The sequence below is a fragment of the Wolffia australiana genome, chromosome 2 (genome assembly GCF_029677425.1).
Source record: "Wolffia australiana isolate 7733 chromosome 2, ASM2967742v1".
Classification (NCBI taxonomy): Eukaryota; Viridiplantae; Streptophyta; class Magnoliopsida; order Alismatales; family Araceae; genus Wolffia; species Wolffia australiana.
In genome coordinates this window covers 1274108-1298532 of record NC_135836.1, presented here as the reverse complement: position 1 = coordinate 1298532, position 24425 = coordinate 1274108, and the positions used below count along the sequence as shown (strand labels likewise).

The window sequence follows — 24425 nt, the reverse complement described above, 5'->3', positions numbered from 1 at the left end:
ACAAAGACAGAGAGAGGAGAGAGATACATGCATCAATTGGATACCCATTTGTCACAATTGTATGTTCATGTAACTATTAGATGACTGTCATTTCACCATGATCTAAGACTTTCTATTAGCGGAATTCCAAACTGTCAGAGTGGCCATGATAGGATCGTCCATCCTTTGTATGAGAGAAGATAGCTCAAGGAAGAAAGTGCAACGAATTATTTGGCCCAGATAGTGGAGTAATATAGACAATTTCACTGATGATTTATGAATGCATCAGTATTAGCTCGAACAAGGATAGAAATAGAATGGGACTTGTTTAGGTGAAGGAGTTTACATGGATAGATCTAGAGGTTACGCAAGTGAACAACTCAATAAGTCTCACTCCAGGATCTAATAGATCACTAATCCAATCCATGCATAGGTGATTTGATCATTAGGTTTTGAATGTTATGATTCTGGCATTTGTCTTGTGTTGTAGGATCACTTTTGTCTCATCCAAATAAAGCCCACAGAACCCGCCAACTTAAGTACTATTAATCTCCGTATTTTGTTATTATCATAGTTCACTCAGTGAAATCAAAGATTTGTTTACTTCATTGTAGATATTGCTCATGTATTATCGATTGATAATGAACAAGATAAGGAATCTGTGATTGGCTTAGTGGTTGTTGGGTTCTAGAGGCCTAGATCTGGATGAATAAATTAAAATGATACGCAGCGGAAGACTTAAGCAAAAATCAATGGCATTGATAAAAGCATAGAACGAAGAACGTGTGCACGGATCACATCCATGATTTCTTGGATAAAGGACTGAGACGAGTTGCTCAAATTTGCAAGCTCTAGATGTATCCACGCAATCCTTGGCGCATTGGATCTCCTCCGCCTCTTGATGAGGCTTGTTCTACCTCCATCATCATCGTTACGATGTCCTGATCGCATCGGGCATGGAGAGGGGTACGGGGAGAGGGAAGAACAAGGGGAAGGCCCCTGAAAAATTGTGTCCTGGATGAATTTCATTCAGGGCCTTCCCCTATTTATACTAAGTGGGTATTTTTCATAAAACCCTCAAAACTTAAGTATATATTCAGACATCCAAAAGACCATTTGTGTGTGACCCTCTAGGCCTATGTATCAGTCTAGTTAATGGCTCTAGCGGCCTAATAACCTTTATTAGCTTCTAATTAATCAACTATATCATCATATAGATTAATTAATGTTGGATCAATTTAACCCAATCGATAGGTCGAGTCTCCAACACGTGGAGTGCCAAACTACACCTCGTGCTCTAGAAGATATAAAAGAGTTTGTATCAACTCACTCATGGAACCTATTCGTCAGCGGTTACCGTGTACGTATAGTCCCTCATCCACTTGATGCTCCTAGGATGACTTAGGGTATGGTCAACTTTCAAACCCTAATTGGTCATCCAAGTTAGTACTGATGCATTCAAAAATCATCGGAGAACTCTTCTCTGATATTCTACTGCCTTGGCCAAGGACTTCGTTGCATCATCTTCCTTGACCTTTCGCCTCTTCTACAGAGGGTGGACGATCTCATCTTGACAACTCAATCATCTTCGTGAACTTCTTGATGCACCCGAACTAAGACTGTTTAGAATCCCATGATTAGAGACTCGTTGGCCATAGTCAAAGTACAACTGTCTGTCAAGAAGACGCCTTTGGTGTCTCTCTGTCATGATGTGAATCAACCTGATTGTCAGTTCGGTGTAATACCATTCAGGGATTCGTACGGATCAATTTAATAAACTCTTTCCACTAAATAACACCCACTATCTGTCCTCACTGTCTCCACACTAATGGCTACAGGAATGGTCATACCCATCATATGAGTACGGCTAGATAGTGTTATTATATCCAAACATTTTGATGTCCTTCTCGCGTATCCTTCGAATAAGAATATTTAGAACAGATGCTTAAAGACCAGTGATCTCCATATTGCAATCTCATCATAATTCACTAAGTTTGATCATATATTCATGGACTTCATTATACACATCACACGTGCACTACATTGAATATGTTCTATTAATGAACATAGAATGAAATGTAAAGTGTGTGATTGGCTTGCCGAACACATATATTTCCATCAATGCCCATGTATAATTTTATCAACATTGACATCCTTATGTATGATTTAGGATAGTGAGAGGTATGGCAGGAAGCAAACCCAACTAGGTAGGCTTCTACCCTAATTTTCTTCCTCCAAAAATTTCCCTTTTGTTTCTTAACACTCAATCATGCCCCTGTTTCCATCACAAGCTTTAAAATTCCAACAAAGGTACAAAGCTCATTATGTTGTTCTACAAACCTCCAAGGTCCTTTATGGACGTTTGTCTAAATTCAACAAAGATGAGGTGATGTGTCCACCTCGCCTAACTCGATTTATCTGTGCATAAAATGATCAACGTTTAATTTCTACAATTCACCTACTTTTTGCCTCCATGTTAGTGTTTGATGATAAAGGATGATGCTTTCCTTAAGGGAATTACAGTTCAAGTCTACTAGTTTGTGGTCTAAACTTATACATATACCTAAACTTCAGGCGGTGTCGGTTCAGTCAAAGATCAATTTAGGTTCATCAAAACTTATAAGTTTGGTCACATGTATATGAAAAAATCAGATTCAAATTTAAAAACCAAAGTTAAAATTTAAGTTAAAAAGAGTGCTTAAAAGAGTAAAAAAATATGTACTTCGTTAAATATTCTATCTCTGTCATGGATTCACTACATAATAAAAAAACCTGTATTTCTGCATATTTTTATACTTATATCTTTATATATCACATGCATAAATATCTAGTTATTTAAACACTTATATATTTTGGCATCTGTGTAAATATGTATTTGTTTATTTATGCATGTGTATTCATGTATTCATGTAATTCTGTGTTTATGTATTTGTTTATCTTTGTATTTCCCTATTGTGGGAGTTGTGTACCTATGTATATGTGTATTTACTTATTTATGTATTTGCGTGGGTATAACATTTTTGGTAAACCCATGATTCCCAAACTGATGGGTCCAGTTTTACCAAAGTTTGGTAAAAAGTGTACGTGCCACCTTTGCTCCATTCGTCATCCGTCTCAAGCCTTCGATCACAACAATTGATGGATGACCTTGTCAGCTTCGTCCCATTCATCATCCGTCTCGAGCTTAAGATCACAACAGTTCATGGACAATGGTGTCAGCTTTGTCCCATTAATCATCCGTCTCGAGCCTAAGATTACAACAGTTGATGGACAACGGTGTCAGCTTCATCCCATTCATCATCCGTCTCGAGCCTGAGATCACACCAGTTCATGGACGACGGTGTCAGCTTCGTCCCATTTGTCATTTGTTTCGAGCTTAAGATCACAATAGTTTTCAGACGACGGTGTCATATTCGTCTCATTCGTCATCCGTCTCGAGCATGTGATCACAACAGTTCATGGACAACGATGTCAGCTTCGTCCCATTCATCATCCGTCTGGAGCCTGAGATCACAATTCACAACAGTTCATGGAAGAAGGTGTCAGCTTCATCCCATTCGTCATTCGTATAGCCTGAGAATAGGGAAGGACAAGCGCCATCCGTCACGTCACACATCACCGTGAAGGAAATGTCACGGACGACATGATGGTGACGGTGACAGTCTTCAGGGCTGGTGATGGTGACAGTGATGGAAGACGAAGATGGTGTGACGGTGACGTGACAGATGACGTGACGGTGACGGTGATAGTTTTCATAGCTGGTGACAGTGACAGTGACTGATGACGAAGATGGTGTGACGGTGACATGACGGTGACAAGGTGCCCTGGATGTGTGACGTGATGAAACGGATGTCACGGATGACAATTTTTAATACATTTTAATATTTAATTTATTGACGGAAAATTATGAATATATTTAATTTAAGAAATAATTTCTTGACGGAAATATTAAGGATTTAGTGACGTTTGTTTTAATAAAATTTAATAATTAATTTATTGACGAAAAATTGTTAATATAATTACTTAAATAATTAATTTCTTGATGGAAAAATGAACGATTTATTGAAGATTTTTTTTAATACAGTTTAATAATTGATTTATTGATAGAATATTATGAATATAATTAATTTTTTGACGGAAAATTTTATGGATTTAGTAACGTTTTTTTAAATACAGTTCAATAATTAATTTAATGACAGAAAATTGTGAATATAGTTAATTTAATAAAATTTATTGACGGAAAAAATTAAGGATTTAGTGACGTTTTTTAAATACATTTTAGTAATTAAATGAATGAGAAAATTTATGAATATAATTAATTTATTGACAGAAAAATTAAGGATTTAGTGACGTTTTTAAAATACATCATGATAATTAATTTATTGGAGGAAAATTGTGACTATAATTAATTTAATAAATAATTTCGTGGCGGAAAAAGTTAAGGATTAGTGACTTTTTTTAAGTACATTTTAGTAATTAGATGAATGACAAAAAATTATGAATGTAATTAATTTAATAATTAATTTCTTGACAAAAAAATTAAGGATTTAGTGACATTTTTTGAAATACATTTTAGTAATTAAATGAATGACGAAAAATTATGAATATAATTAATTTAATAATTGATTTTTTGAAGGAAAAATTAAGGATTTAGTGACATTTTTAAAATACATTTTAGAAATTAATTTATTGACATAAAATTATGAATATAATTAATTTAATTATTAGTCTCTTGATGGAAAAATTAAGGATTCAGTGACATTTGTTTTAATGCATTTTAATAATTGATTTATTGACAGAAAATTATGAATATAATTAATTTAATAATTAGTTTCTTGACGGAAAAATTAAGGATTTAGTGATGTTTGTTTCAATATATTTTAATAATTAATTTATTGACTAAAATTTGTGAATATAACTAATTTGTTGTCGGTCGTTTGCTATAATTTTTATTGTTTTGATTTCTTAAAGTGCTTTTCTCCAGACTCGCCTTTCAATATGCGCTTTTCATAATCCATTATTATTTTTTGTTCTTTTTTTATCATTTTTTGTGTTAAATCAAAACCCTACTCCAACAATTTTTCTATTAACATAATAGTGCCTTAAAGGCGTTGTTTAGTTACAAACATTGTATGGATGACTAACTTACCATTTTTTGAATAACTATTTTGTAAGCTGCTCAACTTCAATCACATTTCGTACGTAATAATATATGTGAGTAAATATGTATGCGTAGACATATATGGCTCAAAATATTTATTATTAAGTTATATACACACAATGAGAGTAACAAATTTTCAAGTGCATAAAGGAATGTTAAGCCGAGTGTGCAGATAACTATTTGAAAGTAGATAAAGCAACCTAAGAATCATGATCAGCTTTTATGTAAGACGTTTTTCGCAAAAGGTCTTTTAAATATTATAATTAAACTACGTTCTTTTTTTCGTAGAATCAAATTACCTTGAAATATATGTACACTTCAGAGAGAGAAAAGGAAATTCGTCACCTTTTATTGAGATTTTTGGGGATCACATTTACGTCAAAAATTATTTTCCTGAACTTGAAAATGTAGCAAATGAAAACTGAGAGACTTGCGTTGGTTATGTATACAACTAGTAGTTATGCGCTCAGGAGAATAAGCAATGACATCAGAATACAACTATTATTTATGCCCGCATGAGAATTACTAATGACATCGGAAAGATGATGGGTACTCGATATCAAATAAAGAAAAACAAAAAAGTTATTTTTATGTCTACAAGTATTACTTGTGTGAACTGAAGAATAACAAATAATATCAAAAAGACGAAGGGCACTCAATATCAATGAAACATTTATGAGATGGATTGCTGGTTATGTATCCAACTATTATTTATGCTAGCAGAAGAATAACCAATCACGTTGGAAGTATGAAGGGTACTCAATGTTAATCAAAAAATCTAAGAGATTAATTGCCGGTTATGTATCACACTATTATTATGCGAACAGGAGAATAACCAATCACATCGGAAGTATGAAGGGTACTCATTATCAATAAAAAAAATCTGAGATTAATTACCCGTTATGTATCACGCTATTATTTATGCGAACAGGAGAATAACAAAGGACATCAGAAAGATTAAGGGGACTCAAGACCGAATCAAAAAATCCAACTAAGAGATTAAGTGCTGGCTATGTATCCAACTAATATTTATGAGAACATAAGAATAACCAATCACATCAGAACAATGAAGGGTATTTGAGATCAAATCGAAAATCAAATGGATTAAGTGCCAGTTATGTATCAAATTATTATTTATGCGAACAGGGGAATAACCAATCATAATAGAACAATGACGGGTACTCAAGATCAAATCAAAAATCAAATGTAAATTAAGTGCCGGCTATGTATCAAACTATTATTTATGTGAACCCAAGAATAACCAATCACATCAGAACAATGAAGGGTACTCAAGATCAAATCAAAAAATAAAATCAGTTAAGCGCCGGTTATGTATCAAACTATTATTTATGCAAACAGGAGAATAACCAATCATATCAGAACAATGAAGGGTACTCAAGATCAAATCGAAAAAGCAAATAGGTTAAGTGTAGGTTATGTATCCAACTATTATTTACGCGAACAGGAGAATAACCAATCATATCAGAACAATGAAGGGAACTCAAGATCAAATCGAAAATTCAAATAGGTTAAGGGTCGGTTATGTATCCAACTATTATTTACGCGAACAGGAGAATAACCAAGGACATCAGAAAGATGAAGGATACTCAGTATCAAATAACAAATCAAAGAGAGACCCCGCATTTGACTTGAACCAGTGAAGCATCAGAAACGCCTAGAGTTGACGCCTATTATTAAATTAGCAAACAGGTGTACCATGGCAGAAGATCACAGAGATCAAATCTGAACACAACTGGTGGGTCCTCGCTGACTTTCTTGGGCAGGGAGCTGAGTTTCTTGGACCGAGCACTTCCCTTCACTACTCAGAGAGTGGGGACCTTCATAAACAGTGGGCATTCTGACTTATTTTACAGATAGATATCGACGTTTCATAGCCTGTTGAGTTAAGAAGAAACTAAAAAATATTTCTGAAGTCTGAAGTATTAAGGAGTACATCAATAGATGGAAGATAATGAATCAAGTCGCTAACAAAAAATTGCATGTCCATTATGGATATAAATATCCTGTTAGATAATCATACAAGATGGCTAAAAAATGCACATGTTTACAATCAGATAGTCATGAAGATAGGGAGAGCAGAGAGGGATGGAGATAGGGAGACAGAGAGTGATGGACATAAGGAGATAGAGAATTTTAGATAGGGAGATAGAGAAATAGGGAGAGCAGAGAGGGATCGAGATAGGGAAATAGAGAATTAAGATAGAGAGATAGAGAAATAGGGAGAGCAGAGATGGATGGAGATAGGGAGATGAAGTGATCGAGATAGGGAGATAGAGAAATAGGAAGAGCATAGAGTGATCAAGATAGGGAGATAGAGAATTTGAGATACACAAAATGAGTATTCAAAGAATATAAACGGTCATCACCTTTTCCCCGGCTGTATCACTTCTGTGTTTTCTACATTTAACCGTGGAAAATAAAAAAAGTTTATCCTGTGAAAGTTTTTTTCCAGCAGGTATCCTGTGAAGAATCTCTTCAAATTTTCATGGTTCATGCGTGAAGAGACTAATATCAAACCCCACTTTACAAAGTTACAGTTATTGTGAAGTTCATCATCGACCCATTGACAGAGATAGAGATGGAAACAAAAATATGGAGACACAGAGACAGACATAGAGATTGACGTCGAGCACTACAATGAAAGATATAGAGATGCAATAAGAGAGACAGAGATGACAAAGAGACAGAGATAAGAAAAGAATCATAGCAACCATGATGAAAATATCACTATTGTGTTTTCTACATTTAACCGTGGAAAATAAAAAAAATTTATCCTGTGAAAGTTTTTTTCCAGCAGGTATCCTGTGAAGAATCTCTTCAAATTTTCATGGTTCATGCGTGAAGAGACTAATATCAAACCCCACTTTACAAAGTTACAGTTATTGTGAAGTTCATGATCGACCCATTGACAGAGATAGAGATGGAAACAAAAATATGGAGACACAGAGACAGACATAGAGATTGACGTCGAGCACTACAATGATAGATATAGAGATGCAAAAAGAGAGATAGAGATGACGTAGAGACAGAGATAAGAAAAGAATCATAGCAAACCATGACTAAAATAACATTGATAGCTCACTTGATGAAATCTAATATTCTAGCAAACTTCAATGCCCAAACACATAAAAAACAAAGAAATACAACACGCTCGACCCTTCATAGAAATAGAAAGATTGAGATAGAGATGCAATGATCGTTTCTTCAGTGAATAATAAAATCGTTTATAGCATGGGCTAGAATAAAAAAAAACAAAATTGCACAACTCACCGAGAGAGTGAGGAAGAATATTAACGTGAAGTAGAATTTCCAGAGTTCTCATTCACGAATTGCCAGAGAAATAGGAGAGAAACGGGGCTTCCGAGTTCTGACTTCGACTTCTACCTAAGGGGGCTCTGACTCAGAGAACTTAGAAGTTAGTACTATGTTTTTTACCACAGTAAAATAGTTATACTGTTTCCGTCATCGGTGACGGTGACGGCATCACGGTGATGGTGACGTGAGGGAACGAGGAAAGAGGGACGCGTGGCGGTTACGTGACGGATTTTTTCTAGACTCTTCGGACGTGTGACGAGACGGTGACATGACGAAACGTTCGTCACGTCACCGTTCGTCACACATCGTCATCCGTCCCGTCACTTCCGGGGCGTCACGTCCCGGACGTGCCATTACCAGAGATCACACCAGTTCATGGATGACAGTATCAGCTTCGTCCCATTCGTCATCCGTCCACTAACCCTATTCCTCTACTGTCCGCCAATCCTAGTTTAAATTGCAGTTGTTCATTGTTTTGTTCGTTCATTTGTCGCCAAATCTCCAAATCATCGTCGATCGAACTCTTCTGTCGCCGAATCTAAAATTCGTTCTCGATCCAATTCGTCTACCGCCGAATCTGCAACTCGTTCTCGATCCAATTCGTTCGATTTTGCGATAAATTGTGCAGGCTCCGAGCAAGATCTCGTTGTTTCCCGATTCCCAGATGGGCAGTAGAGGGAAAGGGGGCGCCGATTTCTTATCGGAGGAGGAGCGCCTGGCAAACTTCGCGCAGATTCCCACCACTTTCGGCCACGGGCTGCGCGCTTGCCTTCGCTGCCGCCTCGTCAAGACCTACGATCAAGTACGTTATCAATCTCTCCCTTCTCTTCTTGTAGGGTTTATTTAATTTCTGGTTATTGTTTAATCAAGTTTGGATTAGATGAGTAGATGCTGTTAGGGTTTGCGAATTCTTCTCATTGGTTGTTTTAGAGTTTGAACAGACTCCACTGCGCGAACATTGAAAAGTCTAACTTGGACTTTCTTCTCTGTCCAGTTTAGAGAATCGGGCTGCGAAAACTGCCCATTCCTGGAGATGGATAAAGATAACGACAATGTGGTGAATTGTACGACTCCAAACTTCACCGGGTATTCCACTCATTTTTTCATTCAAGAATCATTCCTTTTTTGCATTATTCTGTTTTTTATGGTATAGTAGCTAGGGATTCTTAATTTTCATCTCTGATCTCATATAAGGATAGAGATCTTACAGAGGAGAAGTAAAAGATGTAAATTTTCATTCAAGAAATCGTGTTTTGGTATCAAGATCGATTTCTAGGCAAACGGACCTAATTTGAAGGGCAGACACAGTGACAATTAAACTGTTGCGACTGTTCTAGGACAAGAAGAGTAGCATATGGGATGGTTTTTACTCATTTGGAAATTTTCAGTGTTAATACTGCAGTTGTGAGTAATTTTTTATACAAAGCTTGTTACTTGATTTCATGGGTCATAATGCCTGAAAAGTATGGTGATGTTATGACAGTTACTCGGTGCGTCTGTTTTTTTTTAACTATCATCTACCCTTTTCAATTGCACGATTATCATCATAAAGTATCAGATGGAAGGAATCGCTTCATTATCATCGTATTGATTTGTTATGTAATGATGATTATCTAGGATAATATCTGTCATGGATCCAAGTAGGAGCTGGGCTGCCCGATGGCTACGAATCGGTGAGTCTGTACATTTTCTATATCAGTCAGATAGTCATATTGCGAATTCTTGTCATTCTAGCATTTATATTTATTTTTTATTTTGAAAGGAAGCGTTTATTTTTAATGATTTTGCACTTAAACCCATATAACCTTTCCAAGTATCCTGTTTAGTGGACGTCGTTTATCTAACTCTCAGCCTTCATTTTGTTTCAGGAAGGTTCATCCCCGGTTGCTATACTCTTGCCGTCTCGGAAGAACTCCCAGAAGAATACAAGGTCCATATCGTTCTCTTTCTCTCTCTCTCTCTCTCTCTCTCTCTCTCTCTCTCTCTCTCTCTGTCTTTCTCTCTCTTTGTCTCTGTCTCTCTCCCTCCCTTGCTCACTCACTTGCTCACTTTCTCTCTCTCTTTCCCTCTCCCTTACTCAACTCACTCACTCACAAGCTCACACACTTGCTCACTTTCTCTCTTTCTCTCTCTCCCTTTCCCTCTCTCTCTCTCTCCCCCTCCTTCCCTTTCTCTCTCTCCCTTTCGCCCTTACTCGTTCATTCACTCACTATCTCTATCTCCCGCACTCGCTCGCTCACTCACTCGCTCGTTCACTAGCTCAATCACTCCCTCTCTCACTAACAGGCACGAAACCTCTTGCACCATATTCCATCTTTGTTTCGTTTCACTTCTAAAGCTCATAAGAGTGTCAAATGAACTCCCAAACTTGTACAATGTTCCTTTTCTTCTTCTTCCCTTCCTCTCCATCTCTCTCTCTCTCTCTCTTTTCTTCGTCTTCTTGTGGCTTGAGATTCTCTTACATGTATTTTTATTCTCAGAACATATGCGCGGACAACAATGTGCAATATGTGCCACCAAAATCCCGAAGCTGACTTGTTGTCCATCTCGGTGGCTTTATCTCCAATCAACCGATGGGTTAGTATGAGGGTCAAAAGAATCAGGTACTTCCTGGCCTCTGTCCACTATGTTTCGACCACATGCTGCGCGAATTCCGGGGCCTAAGATTCGGTCCTACAATGCAAATTCCAGTTGTGGATCAGAGCCTGAACGATTCTAATATTGACAGCTGCCATTTTTTAATTTTCTTCTCCATCTTAATAGTTACGGTTTCAGCTTGGTTGTAGAGATAAGTACATTTCTTCTGCATTGATGATCAGTGTAAGTTGACTTAGTTCCCTTCATCTGGTTCAATTGATGTTCAACTTTATGGAAGAGACCTATCATTCTATTGAAGTGGATCCCTTCTAAGCAATGGAACCAGAAGAGAAATGAGGGTTGCTCCATTTTTTTAGCCGGGGCTTCGACATGACAGGCGTTTGTCTCGAGCGTGACCGAGATATAATGACTCATCCAATCAACTGATCGATTGGATCGGGTCTTATTCAATCAGAACTGATCAAATTGGACCCATATTTGTTATCTCATCAATGTCCAATTCATTAGGCACTCTCAATTGATTGGCGTCCAATTAGTCAACCATGGATCAAAAGTCGATCCAATCCTTGATCAGCTATTGGATTGATCCCTGCGAAGCAATGAACATAAAGAGAGCTGCTGCATTTTTCAGGTGGGGTTTCAATCTGGTTTGGATTCTTCACAAACAATATATATTGGATTGATCAATCAATCCAATCTGGATACCGTCCAATCAGATACGGTCAATATTAGATCCATCCATCGGTCTGACCTTCAACAGTCGAGAATTGATCTTATCCTCAATTCGCCAGGACAATTAGTAGACTTGATCAAGAATTTCAACTAAAAGAATCTGTCATTTTCTTGAATTCCCTCCATATTATCCTCTGATTTGGAACGAATGACAGTTCTTCTGGGTATCTATGGGGTAGCTGCTGCTCATCTGGTTCAATGACAATCCAATTTTATAGGACAAACCATTGTTCAATTTAGATTATCCTGAAGAGACCTGCGAGCAGATCTAGCTCTTAAGGTGGGGTTTCGATGCAGTTTAATGTCAGTTGTTTGCTATTGTAAATAAAATGTTTTGGCTTGATATCGCGACCCGGCAATGCAGTTCATTACTATTGTAAATAAAATGTTTAAAAAACCCTTCATTATTTTTGCAGTTCATTACTGCTGAAATCAATAACCTACAAAATTAGAAATCATTTATTCTGCAAACACTATTTTCTTGCCCGAGTATGATTAAACACAACTATGTTAATTAATTCTTGACAAATCATGTAGCATCCAAAAAAAATGAAACATATATTGGGACTTAGAAAAATAGTGTCTTGAATAATTTAATCCGGAAAATTAAGAAAAGTCAATTCTGACTCATAAAACTAGTGGGGCCCGCTCGCAACGCTCGCATGATCCCTTCAGGTAGATTCAAAATTAGAGAGAAATTTGAAATATTTGGCGGCCGATTCTTCGAATTCTTACAATCAAAGAGAGAAATCAACACCGAGGCTTTTGAAATCTTTGGGGGCTGATTCTTCAAATTCTTTCAATCAGAGAGAGATATCGAACTCTTCGGAGGATTTTGAAATCTTTGACGGCCAATTCTTCGAATTCTTTCAATGAGATAGAGAAATTGGATATTGAATTCTTCGGAAGATTTTGAAATCTTTGGTGGCCTATTCTTCGAATTCTTTCAATCAGAGAGAGAAATCAATGGACTCCGGAGAGAATTCTTTCATTCGTAGGATGGCTCATAAGAGAATTCTTTCATTTTTAGAATTTTTTCATTCATAAGATGGCTCAGACGCAGACTTTTCCTCGAGACAGGAAAAGGCTGCGTCAAAACAGTCACACCGCAGCCGAAAGCTATTCCAATTAGATGATGGCTGATCCTGCAAAGAAGCTCATACGGGTCAGCTTAGATATATGTCTCATAATATAACACATTAACAATGTCATAGATGTGACATAGTAGAGATATCTTAAGAGAGAGAGAGAGATAGAGAGGGATAGAGTCAACGTCAATGATGTGGACATGTTTGACTGCTTTTCGAGGGTGTCGAATCGGTTGAGCAGAAAACAAACAGACAGTCCACTGACAGATCTCTGGTGATCTGGTTCTCCTCCACGATCTCTACTGTCAACGCCTTGAATGTCCATGTCGATCGATCGATGGCTTGTTGGGATAGTGGGGAATGGTGGGAAGAGGCGCACTGGTCTAAGCCCGTGATTCTTTCTCTCAGCCGGTGACTCTACAGGGAGTTGTCCCCACGATCGACGATCCTTCGTGCAACCCTCCCCATCGACCTACGATAATGCTCAACCATTCTCAACCGTTTCTCTCACTCTCTTTTCTCTCTCACTCTATGTCTTCTCTCTCACTCTCTTTTCAGCCAATCAGAGGCCAGAAGGGTACACCACTTTGCTTTATAGTAACTAGTAGGGCCCACTCGCAATGCTCGCTTGGGGTGGGGAGAGAAGAGATAGAAAGCAGGTCCGTACTCATTCTAGGAGAATCAAGGAATCCCATATTCAGCCACTTATTTGTAGCACACAGATCTGAAGCTTGTAGACAGATGAAGGAGAAGGAAGAAAAAGAAGCCTACTTCAGTTGGATAACATGCCGGGGGTAGCATAGAAGACTGGTGGCGGAGGAGACCTCACTTGGTCCCTATGCGACAGTTTTGACGATCCAGTATTTGCATCGAAGCTTCTCGCCTCCACCTGCACCAACAAAATTCCGTCATTCAGATCCACCATGAGAATTATCCGGCTGCTACATCAAGAAGAATAATTTGAAATAAAGTTGATTATAAGAATTTATAAGGACAATAGTAATCGATTTAAGTTTGGTAGAAGGCGAGGATGAAAGGGCGCCTAAATAAACACCCCATCGGCATAGGTGCGTAAACATAATTTTAGAATGATAATTTATAGGTTTCCAAGTTATAAACATAATTTTAGAATGGGGTTCCGTACAAATAGAGATAAAGAGATAGAGAGAAGCACGTGCATATATCTGAATGATTCCGTCAATTTGTAGGAGATAAAATAAGTGTTTCGACAGAAGCAGAGGGAGAAAGAGATAGTAATTGAAGTAGAATCCTGGGGACAGAGAGCGACAGATAAAAACACGTAAACAAAGAGAGAGGGAGAAATAGAGAGAGAAGAGAGATGGGGAGATTGAGTGAGGTGGATAGATATAGATAGAGAGGTAGATAGATAGAGATAAAGAGAGATAGGGGGAGGTAGAGAGAGTTAGAGCAAGATAAATAGATAGAGATAGAGAGTAGAGAGAGATAGATCGATAGAGATAGAGAGAGAGCTAAATAGATAGATAGAGATAGAGGGAGATAGAGTGAGATAGAGGGAGACAGATTGAGATAGATAGAGATGGAGAGATAGAGCGATATAGATGGAGATAGAGCGAGATAGATGCAGATAGAGCAAGACAGATACAGAAAGAGGGAGATAGATATGATTTGGGTGAGATTAAGTGAAATCTATACAGCTGAGAGAGATAGAGGGAGACATAGAGAGAGAGCTAGATAGAGATAGAGTTATATAGGTGAAGAGAGAGTGTAGCAGAGTGATGGAGAGAGATAGACATCGATCAATCGAGAGAGCGAGAGAGAGAGAGAGAGAGAGAGAGAGAGAGAGAGAGGGAGAGAGAGAGAGAGAGAGGGAGAGAGAGAGAGAGAGTGAGAGGGAGAGAGAGAGAGAGAGAGAGACAGGAGAGAAATAGGGGAAATAGAACCTGCAGCCGTTGCCGGAGAGGAAATCCAGGGGGCTTCGAGGATGTTGCCGCCGGTGAGGATGACGCTGGAGAACAACGGTGGAGAACACATATCCCCGCAGTTGAAGCCCATTTTCTGACGAACGTGCGTTCCAGTTGACCCTACTGCCGTCTGTTCCTGTAACCGTTATCTGTAAAAGAGAATTTCTAATGTGAAACCCATGAACGAAAACGATAACCTTACTTCTCCTTTACCGGTGAAGGAAGGTACAGCCAATCAGAGGCCACGATGAACATCATACATCTGTTTTCTTCAATCAAATTGGTAAATATACGTCCCTCACTCTCCCAATTTCTCCCTCTCTCTCTCTCTCTCTCGCAACGAAGGGAGAGGGAGGGCGCGAGAGGGAGAGATAGATATGAGAGAGATAAAGTGGGAGATAGATATGAGAGAGATAAAGAAAGGGAGAGGGAGTGGGAGAGAAAGTGAAAGAGCCAGAGAGGGAGACAAAAAGCGGGAGAGAGAAGGAGAGAGAGGGAGAGAGCGATAGCATAAGAGAGAGAGTGCGAGACAGGAAGAGGGAAAGGGGGGGAGAGAGAGATAGCGCAAGACAGACATTGAGACAGATAGAGGGAGAGGGGGACAGAGAATAGAGAAAGAGAAGGAGAGGAAAAGAGGCAGAGGCAAAGGGTGAGAGAGATAGAGAGATGGAGAGACGAATAGAGTGAGCGCATGAGGGGGACAGAGAGAAGGAGATGCGCCGTGGTAGGGAAAGGGGAGATTTTACATAGAGATAGAGGGAGCGGAGGAGGGGGAAAACGTAACGGAGAAGTTGCTTGCCTTGTTGCCGAGGAAGTGCGTTGTGCTGCATTGCGACAATGGGGAAGCTCAGATGATGAAGATTATTTCTCATGCTGTCTGAGCCACACGAAAAAAATGATTCCAACCCCGTGTTGGCACGTCACAATGAAGAATTCCTAGGCCTGGACCTCTATCACGGGATGGATTTTCAGCCTTGACGATGATGTAATGATGATGTGGACAATGATGATGCTGATCTGTTTAGTGGAGCACAGATGACGTAACGGCTTCATGGGAGGTGAAATTAAGAAGGATCTTAGTTTTGGTATTTTATGGGGATGAGAAGGTAGAGAGAGAGTTTGATGTTGTACCTGAGAACATAGAAGCTCGTCTTCTACGGCCTTCTACATGACATCTCCTAGTGAAAAACCTCTCCGTAAACAATGTTAGTCACAGGCAGGCGGTTTGCGCTGCCATTGCAGAACACGATTCCTGTTGGACCAATTTGCGTCCTTCAGAGACCGACGTAGAGTTGGTCGTAAGTGAAAAGTGGGTTTGGTAGATATAACCCCACTGTGTCTAGAGTCTGACCTTGGGATTTGTAAATCGTCATCGTGAAGGCCAGCCAAACTGGGAACTATAGGCGCTTGAATCAAAACGAAATCCTCGATTGAGACAGGTAGAGAGCAATCCGTGGTATGAGATGGACATCACCGTAGAAATTGCCTTGGCTGATGATTGTGGCTTGTATCATTGTTGGGAAAAAGCTGTCCACTCGAAGCCTGGTCCAGTTGCATAGACCTTGTAGTGTGTTCAAGTTTCGGATAAGGATCACGATGCAGCCGATCTTGAATCGGAGCTTGTGGAACGGCATTGTCGCATCATCAATTGTATTAAGAACTTGGTTGGGTAGAGAGATGCGTTGTTGACTTCTCCAGGAGGGATTGAATCAAAGTTGAAGTACTCCATCGCTTCACCTGGGAAGACATCGAGAACCATGTTGTTGACCTTGACCACATCATTGTTCAGAGGTGTCAAAATTGTCTTCACTATCAATGGAGTTGCGATATCTTCAAAGGTTCCATAAACCCAGGCAATCAGATCAAGCAGAGAGGAGACGTGTTGAATCTCAGTTGGAAGATGGACATCAGGCCCAACGCATCCTTCTCCTACCCTAAGTAGGAACTCGCTCCACGCTTTTTGATCTGGTGAAACGTGGACATTGGTTCTGAGGCAGAAAACAGAGCAATGGCGCCATACATCGCTCTGGTTAAGAGACGAACTAATGATCATTGAGCGTGAGCCTTTCTGTATGAATGGAAGCATTTGTCTAAAGTCGCCTCCCATCACGACAACCTTGCCACCGAAAGGAATATTTTCCAAAGTTGTATCAATGGTCTTCATCACATCTCGAATAGATCGATCCAGCGTCTCGTAAACATGGTGGTGCATCATTGGAGCTTCGTCCACAATAATAATACTTGCTGACTGAATTTTTCGGCCAATCATGGAGTCAGGTGAGATTCCACACGTTGAGATGTGAGTGACGGGAATTGAAATCTTGAATGTGGAGTGCAACGTTCGCCCTCCTTCCAGAAGAAGCGCCGCAATACCACTTGTCACAGTCGGTATGGCAGTGAGGCGAGAGGCCTTGATTTGTGTGAGAATAGCTGAGTAGAGAAATGTCTTACCATATCCACCAAGCCCATCAACAAAAAAGACCTTGGCCTCCTTAGCCTGATATGTTGATTCGATGGCCTCGAATACTGCATCGTAAAGTTGTCTTTGTTCCACATTCAGCATGTCTCGTAGGTGTTCTGCTGCGATCATTGCATTTTGAATGTTGTGTCCATGGCTTGGACTGCACCTTGTATCTATCAGTCGAAGTTCGAAGACTTGGGGCAACACTGGGAATGCTGCAAGAGAAGATTCGTTTTGGTAGTCGATTGAATCGAGCGCCCTCAATACTTTTTGTCGTATCTGGTTAGTCACTTGTGAAGCGCAGTTCTCTAAACGGATGTCATCTGACATTGTGGCAAGGTATTTTTCAAGAAGCACGTCTGGTTGGGAGAGTTCACAATAGAGTAGTATCATTGCGAAGAGCTTGCAAATTTGACGAGAAGCAATAGCTGAGGCCAATGCGAGATCGTTGTCAAACTCAGCGTCGGAGTGGAGTAGGCCAAGGGCTTCAGCAGCACTTTGATATGTGTCATAGACAACATCATCAACGGTGTGCAAATCTTCGTAACACCTCACTCTTGGAATGCGATGAAGCATCAACCGGAGATAGTATTGAGTATTATCGCGAGGGCACACGAAGTGCACCCTATCGATGCATTGCAGTCGATGACGTCGTGACCAACATCGAGTGGAGTCGTTCCACGTGTAATAAGACGGGAAGTCACTGTACAACGTCCGTTTGACTACTTTGTCTTCTGGATGCTCCCTGTTATAGCGCATCCACTCTGTGAGGGGCGTGCATGCTGACCTGTCCATGATTTCACTAACCGGTTCGCCTTCTGCATACACCACGGATTGCATATTCTCATCGTATACTTGAAGGGCATACACAGTTGGATACATTTTCTGCATGCTGAATTCGCAAATACGCCAAAAAGCTTCTGATGCAGACACGTATCGGGCATCGAGATATTGTTGTGCTTCATCGTGGGATGTAGTGTTTTGAGCTGCACCTGCAATGGCATCATCCATTGGAGGAACCTTGGAAGATAATTTTGCTTGAATGCGATCATGGCCTTTATAAACATACTTGTACAGGTACTTTACTGATTGGATGGAAGAGTAGATTTCCACATTGATGTGGCAGTTGAACACTTTGCACAAATACTTATTGTATGGAATAACCCATTGATTGTCAATGAGATGCGAACCTTTCTGGACGACGCGGCCATTATTGCGGCGCAAGTAGAGAGGGTACCCATCGTTGTTTACTTGTGTTCAGCTGATGAACTCCTTGGGGAATTTCTTGGAGCACTTTTCGTTCTTCATACACGGGCATCTTGGGTTTGTAGAATCGCAAGGACCATGGATCATATGTGTCGCCACACAATCAAACAAGTCCTTCTCGTTGGGATCTGGTAACTCGGCACACACGATCTTGTCAATGTCTTCAGGGGTTCTTGGCTTGTACGGATCATCTAGTATCCACAGCATGTGCGCATGTGGGAGACCACGTTTCTGAAACTCGACAACATACACACGGCCTTTTACTTTGTCGAATATTTCCTTGTCGATTATCAAATGGAGGAGCTCCTTCAATTTCAATCGAAAAACGCGACAACATAGGTCGAATCGATCTTGCGACTTCTGTCCAGGTAGCTGAGCTTTTGTGAGGTCAGGTCATTTTGGGTTGCAAGTCATCGTGATGAATAAATCTGGCTTTCCCATCTTTCGTACTATGGCCATGGCATCCTTGTACAGCCCTTGCATGTAGCGCGGGCCATCGGTGAAAGATGGTGGGAGAATGATCATCCTCTTTGCAGGAACAACAACATCGTCAGTGGCAACTTGATCAATCAACCCTCGATAGAGGCTTGCCCGCAATGTCCTATGGTTGCATCGAATCCAGTGTAAGCGAGACTCTTCAACCTTGGTGTAAGCATCCACAACATATTCTTGAAAAAGCCAGCCAAAACGATGAAGCACTCTTGATGAGTCTTGAACCATGAAGTGGTAGGCATAAAACTAGTTCATCGTTACCTTGATTCTTTCCTTTAGTTGCATGCTCCACCCTTGAAAACCATATGGAAAGAGGAGCACGAAGTGTAGCGGATCATAATTTCCGTCGAGTTGATTTACGAATTGTAGGCCCCCTCCATGCTTCTAAAGAATAATGTTGCATCTTCCATCTCCGTCGTTACCGTGCATAAGTATAGCTACTTCAGATGATGTGGGTTGATCATAACGGAAGTCGGGAATAGAAGGCTCACCGATTCGTAGCTCGAATTCTTGGGTGGACGCACTGAGAAGCACTTCTTCATTGTTATCTTGAAACTGGCGAACAAAGGGATTGGCCTCACGTAGACAATAGTGGATCTTTTGAAGGATATTGCGTTGCAGATCAGGGAAGATTGAGATTTGTCGTTCGATCTGGTAGTCCATATCGTATATGTAGATTTGAGCAAAACAGGGAGCTTGACCAACAGGGGGCAGCAGTGCATTTGAGATGTGATGATAAACACCTCCTTGTATGCGGTACGTGTACATGTCGGCATGGTTGTCAGGGAGGGAACGGTCAAAATTTGCACCGCTGGACGTGAATCCAAAAGCTGAATTGTAGGCTTGAATAAAATTGCGGTAGTGCTTTGACTCCTCTGTCGTCCCCTCCAGCAGAGCAAGAAGCGGTGGCGGTGGATTGGGGAAAGCCGAAAGCATCACCTTGCCATTCTTGCAACATAATTGGAACACTGGGTTTCTCTAACTGGAGCCATGTTTGCGTTCTTGCATCCACATCTTAGATTGGAATGAAGCGCATGTTGCAGTCATGCCACCAAGAGAATGTGGTTGAACATTTTCCATAGTACGGGAGGCTGCAAGGAAGGTCCTCACGTTGGCTGATCCTGTAGAGCGACGGTTTGCAATTCGCTCTGCCATATGTTTGTAAACAATGGTGGGCGCAATAAGCGAACAAAAAGGCACATGAATTCTTAAAATTATTAGTGGACATTAGTAGTAGGCAGTAGAACATAATCTATCAAGTTCACTATCAGAATTTTTACATTTATGAGCAAGAACAGAATTTTATCACATCAGCTATAGAGCAAATTAGCAGTCATCTGATTGATGGGGAACTTCGATGTCCATCGATCCGAATTTATCTCCATATCTTCATCTCTAATGAAAAGGTGAACAAATTGAAATAAAAATCGCTCACACCATGACACAAGATGAAATAAGAATTCTCGATCAAAATAAAAATAGGGATTCTTAAATTGGTTGTGGTAAAGGGGAGAGATATTATTGGGAGATTGAAATCTATTTCATAATATAATAATTTATCATTGAAGATGTCCACTTTCTTGATCAAGAACAGATGGTTGGTGCTTGAAAGTTGAAATCTGTTGTTCAGAACGCTATTCGTGCGTACATTTTTTAGCATGATTACCGATCGAGGGCAATCCTCGTCGACGACGACCCTTCCCCCTCCCGGGAAGAAGGCCCGGTAGGCCGGGGAAGGAGGGCGGGGTGGCGGTTGGGGAGGAGACCATGTTTGTACGAATCGAAGAGAGGGGCCACTAAACGCTCTCTCAGTCTCTCTCTTCTCTCTCAAGTTCTCAATAAGAATTTTCTCCATTTTGGATGAAGAGGAGAACCTTATGAAATCAAATTAAGATCAGAGCTACAGTCATATTCTGATTGATGGAGAACTTCGATGTCCATTGATCAGTAGCTTATTGGGACAGCAGGGACTAGGGAGAAGAGGAGCATTGGTCTCAGCCCGTGATTCCTTCTCTCAGCCGGTGTCTCTACAACGACTTGTCCCCATAGTCGACGATCTACTCAATCGTTTGGTCTCCGGGACACGCATGGAAGAGGGGAAGGAAGAAACGGAATACAGGAGGGCCATTGAAGACATTGTTGTGTTTCTATCTTCTCTCTCTTCACTCTTCGATCTCAAAAAGGTTTGCGATTCACTCAATTTAGTTCTCTTCATCAATAAATTTCGATCCATCGAGAGACGAAGCTCGAAATTTAAAGAGAATCACAATCTCAGTCAATTTAAAAAATTCTGATCAATTTAGGAATATCAAGAAATATATGAAGTTGAAATCAGGAAATGGAAAATCAATAAAATCTGAAGCAAATAATAGGAAAACAGACTTGATAGAACAAAGCATTGATTGAGATAAACAATATTTAAATCAGAAAACGAACCTTCGTCAGATAATCAATCTATTTTGGTTTCCTAAAACAATGCTCCCTTCATCAAAGTTTCTCTCACCTTTCGAGACGAATCTCAAGCTGCATAAAGGAAACAGCAAGATCACTTTAATTTAATATTTAAATCCATGACTCCAGGTGAATTTTTTATGTTTTAATCAATACGTACCATGGCTTAGTGAATTAGGCAGCCCTTGTTCTCAGCTTTTGATTTGATAGTTGCTGTAAAAATTTGTGTCGAACGAAGAGTTTGGATGAAGAATATATGCTTTGAATATATGCTTAGCAACGGCCCGGAACAGGAGAGCAGGAAGGAGATAGTGGATCCTTAATCCAGCGCATTGTGCTGGTTCATGATATTCTGCATAATTGAAAAACAGGGTGAACATCATACGGTGATTATACCTTGGCCAGATTAATAATTTCTTGCCAATTAAAATTTTTTTGTTATGTAAGAAAGAAAGTCTGGAGGGTATGTATCCAGTCCAAGGAGTCGAAGTCTTTGAGGGAAGAGAAAAATAGGGCGACAGAAATAGGGAGAAAAGAGGGACAAAGATAGGGAAGGTTATTCAATTCATGGTATTAATGAAGGTTTGCAATGTCATTGAATTATCAAATATTTTAAAAAAATTTATCCATATGGTTATTGCACTTCGGTCGCTTATTTCTTATTTTCCAGATAATAGGCACCACCAGTGAAAATCATTTCAGTTAATGATGAAACAATTTTGATTCTAGTATCTCCCTTTCTTGCATTTTCATGTACTTGACAAATATTTGTGAATTTAAGCAGGTCGATTCATCTTTCTTCTTAAATTTTGGTATCTTGATTTCTTTCATTCACTCATCCATGCAATGTGTCTATCTTTAGCCGTTATCTTGAAATGTAAGTTAATTTTTTTAAGAGGTAGTAAATTTATTGGAAACTCGAAGCAAATTAAAACGTAAATTGTCCAAATGAATTTTTGATATTTGAATCAATACGTACCCTGCCTTAGTGAATTAGGCAGCCCTTGGTCTCTGTTCATGAGTCGATGGTCGATGTAGATATTTCTGTTGATCGAGAAAAAGTTAGTGTGTCCCAGTCTGTCCTTAAACCAACTCGTTCTGCTGGGTCATGATATTCTGCAAAATCGAACGGGATGAACATCATAAGTTGGTTTTCTTTAAAGTAATTGTAAATTCACTTTTGCATCCCTGAGAAAGAGTGGAGGAGAAAGAGATAGAGAGAAAAATAGGGCGACAGAAATAGGGGGAAAATAGGGACAAAGATAGGGAGAGCGAAAGAGATTCAGCGAAAGAGAAGGCGAGAGAAATAGAGATATAGAGACGGAGAGAGATAGAGCAGATGGTTGGTGCTTTCAAATGGTACTCTGTTGTTCAGATCGCTATTCTTGTGTACTCTGTTGTTCAAAATTTTGATCTCGATCTCATATGATCTCGATCTCAGAATCGGCTGCTGAAAATTTACTTAAATTGATTCCATTGAAAGAATTCGAAGAATCGGCGGCCGAGATCAGAAAAATATATAGGGATGAAAAAAAAATTCTCTCGGAGAATCGGGGATGATTGAGATCATATGTCGTATCCCAAAATCATCTGATTCTGAGATCGAGATCGTATGAGATTGAGATCAAAATTTTGTAAATTTTTGATCAAATTTTGATATGGATTTGATGAAATGTCGATTCATGTTTTCAGGTTCCGCTCTCCTCTTCTTTATCAAATCTTGATGATTGATTTGATAAAATTTTGAAAGGGAGAAGTGATTCTTTTTCAGACTCTGAAGCTCTAGAACGCACGAAAACTTTGCCAAGGTCTCTCACTCGAGTTCTCCCTCAAAGATAAGGAATATTACTACACATTATTTGCGTACATTTTCGATCGCGATAGAGAGGAAGGAAAAAATATAGAGAGAAGAAGAGGGCAACAGAAATATAGAGCAAAAGAGGGACAGAGATAGAGAGAGCGAGAGAGATATATAGAAAGAGAGGGCAAGAGAAATAGCCTCTGATCGGCAATCCTCGTCGACGACGACCCTTCACGCTGCCAGGAAGAAGGCCCGGGAGGCCGGGGAAGGAGGGCGGGGCGGCGGTGGGGAGGGGACGCTGGAGACTAGGAAGGGGGCGCTTTCGGTAGGGAGGGGGCACTAAACGCTCTCTCAGTCTCTCTCTACAATCTCACTCTCTCTCATCTGTGTCATTCTCTCTCTTCTCTCTTGACTCTCTTTTCAGCCAATCGGAGGGCAGAAGCATTTGCTTTATAGTAGTATAGATAGAGATTATATTCTTTCAGAATTTGATGTCAAAAAAATATATAAAAATACCTTAAAATTCACAGCATTTGAAACATCATTTCTTTAAAAAAAATTAACAAATTGTGTATAACCCTTTACACCTGTGTATTAGTTAGGTTAGTGACTCCAACAGCTGAATAACCTTTACTAGCAAACCTAATTAGTGTTTGTGTCAATATATAGATGGACTGATCAGAAATTGACTCAACACAATAGATAGGTTGAATTTTTAACTCGTCAGCTGCCAAGTTATACCTTGTGCTTTTTTCTGATTTATAGATGAACTGATCATGATGTAAATGATATCAATTTATATCATGGATTAAAATCAGTATTTAATCCTTAATAAGCCTTAATAAGTGAAATGGTTCTCTTAGATATTCAATATATTTTACTCTAAGATGATCTTAATTTTGAGTCCAGTTTTCACAATTTTTAGTATCTTGAAACTGTTGTAATTAAATGTGTTTTATCGTTGTGTCACTTGATATAGTTTGATTTTATGCAAGTTATGCGGTGATGGTGATGTTTTTGTATTTTTTCGTTTTTTCGTTAGTACTTTCTGTACGTAATGAATATATTGGAGTATACATCATTTGGGATTAAATGAACACGATTCAATTTAGGGAAG

At 39.5% G+C, this 24425-nt stretch overlaps 2 protein-coding genes and 1 long non-coding RNA gene across 9 annotated transcripts; 1 reads left to right on the top strand and 2 right to left on the bottom strand.

Annotated features, from left to right (window-relative positions):
- Nucleotides 1-6650: 6650 nt before the first annotated feature.
- Nucleotides 6651-8565, bottom strand: LOC144714787 (uncharacterized). Its single transcript, XR_013584471.1, has 2 exons — nt 8432-8565; nt 6651-6978 (listed from the first exon to the last, which is right to left on the bottom strand). It is a non-coding gene; the product is annotated as an uncharacterized LOC144714787 (long non-coding RNA).
- Nucleotides 8566-8948: 383 nt separating this feature from the next.
- Nucleotides 8949-11317, top strand: LOC144716495 (transcription elongation factor SPT4 homolog 2-like). The gene is made up of 5 exons (XM_078591622.1): nt 8949-9278; nt 9471-9562; nt 10094-10149; nt 10345-10406; nt 10957-11317. Exons 1-5 carry the CDS (start codon nt 9141-9143, stop codon nt 11008-11010), a joined length of 402 nt encoding a protein of 133 aa, XP_078447748.1. The 5' UTR covers nt 8949-9140; the 3' UTR covers nt 11011-11317.
- Nucleotides 11318-13541: 2224 nt separating this feature from the next.
- Nucleotides 13542-23713, bottom strand: LOC144716493 (uncharacterized). 7 transcript variants are annotated; one of them, XR_013584904.1, is made up of 6 exons: nt 23507-23713; nt 22487-22623; nt 21668-21859; nt 21493-21579; nt 14817-14986; nt 13542-13783 (listed from the first exon to the last, which is right to left on the bottom strand). XR_013584904.1 is itself a non-coding variant. In XM_078591621.1 (5 exons), the coding sequence occupies exon 1, from the start codon at nt 18307-18309 to the stop codon at nt 16429-16431; it is 1881 nt and encodes a 626-aa protein (XP_078447747.1). In that variant the 5' UTR covers nt 18310-21479; the 3' UTR covers nt 13542-13783; nt 14817-14986; nt 15637-15884; nt 15969-16089; nt 16189-16428. The 7 variants fall into 7 exon arrangements, 6 of the variants coding, with proteins under 6 accessions (XP_078447747.1, XP_078447743.1, XP_078447746.1 ...); XM_078591621.1 differs by lacking the exons at nt 21493-21579; nt 21668-21859; nt 22487-22623; nt 23507-23713 and adding exons at nt 15637-15884; nt 15969-16089; nt 16189-21479; XM_078591617.1 differs by lacking the exons at nt 21493-21579; nt 21668-21859; nt 22487-22623; nt 23507-23713 and adding exons at nt 15637-15884; nt 15969-21479.
- Nucleotides 23714-24425: the final 712 nt, after the last annotated feature.

Coding starts and splice junctions, on each gene's coding strand:
- LOC144716493 (XM_078591616.1), bottom strand. CDS start 18,309: ATGGATGATGCCATTGCAGGTGCAGCTCAAAACACTACATCCCACGAT.
- LOC144716495 (XM_078591622.1), top strand. CDS start 9,141: ATGGGCAGTAGAGGGAAAGGGGGCGCCGATTTCTTATCGGAGGAGGAG. Junction 9,279..9,470: donor TCGTCAAGACCTACGATCAA/GTACGTTATCAA, acceptor TTCTCTGTCCAG/TTTAGAGAATCGGGCTGCGA. Junction 9,563..10,093: donor ACGACTCCAAACTTCACCGG/GTATTCCACTCA, acceptor ATGATTATCTAG/GATAATATCTGTCATGGATC.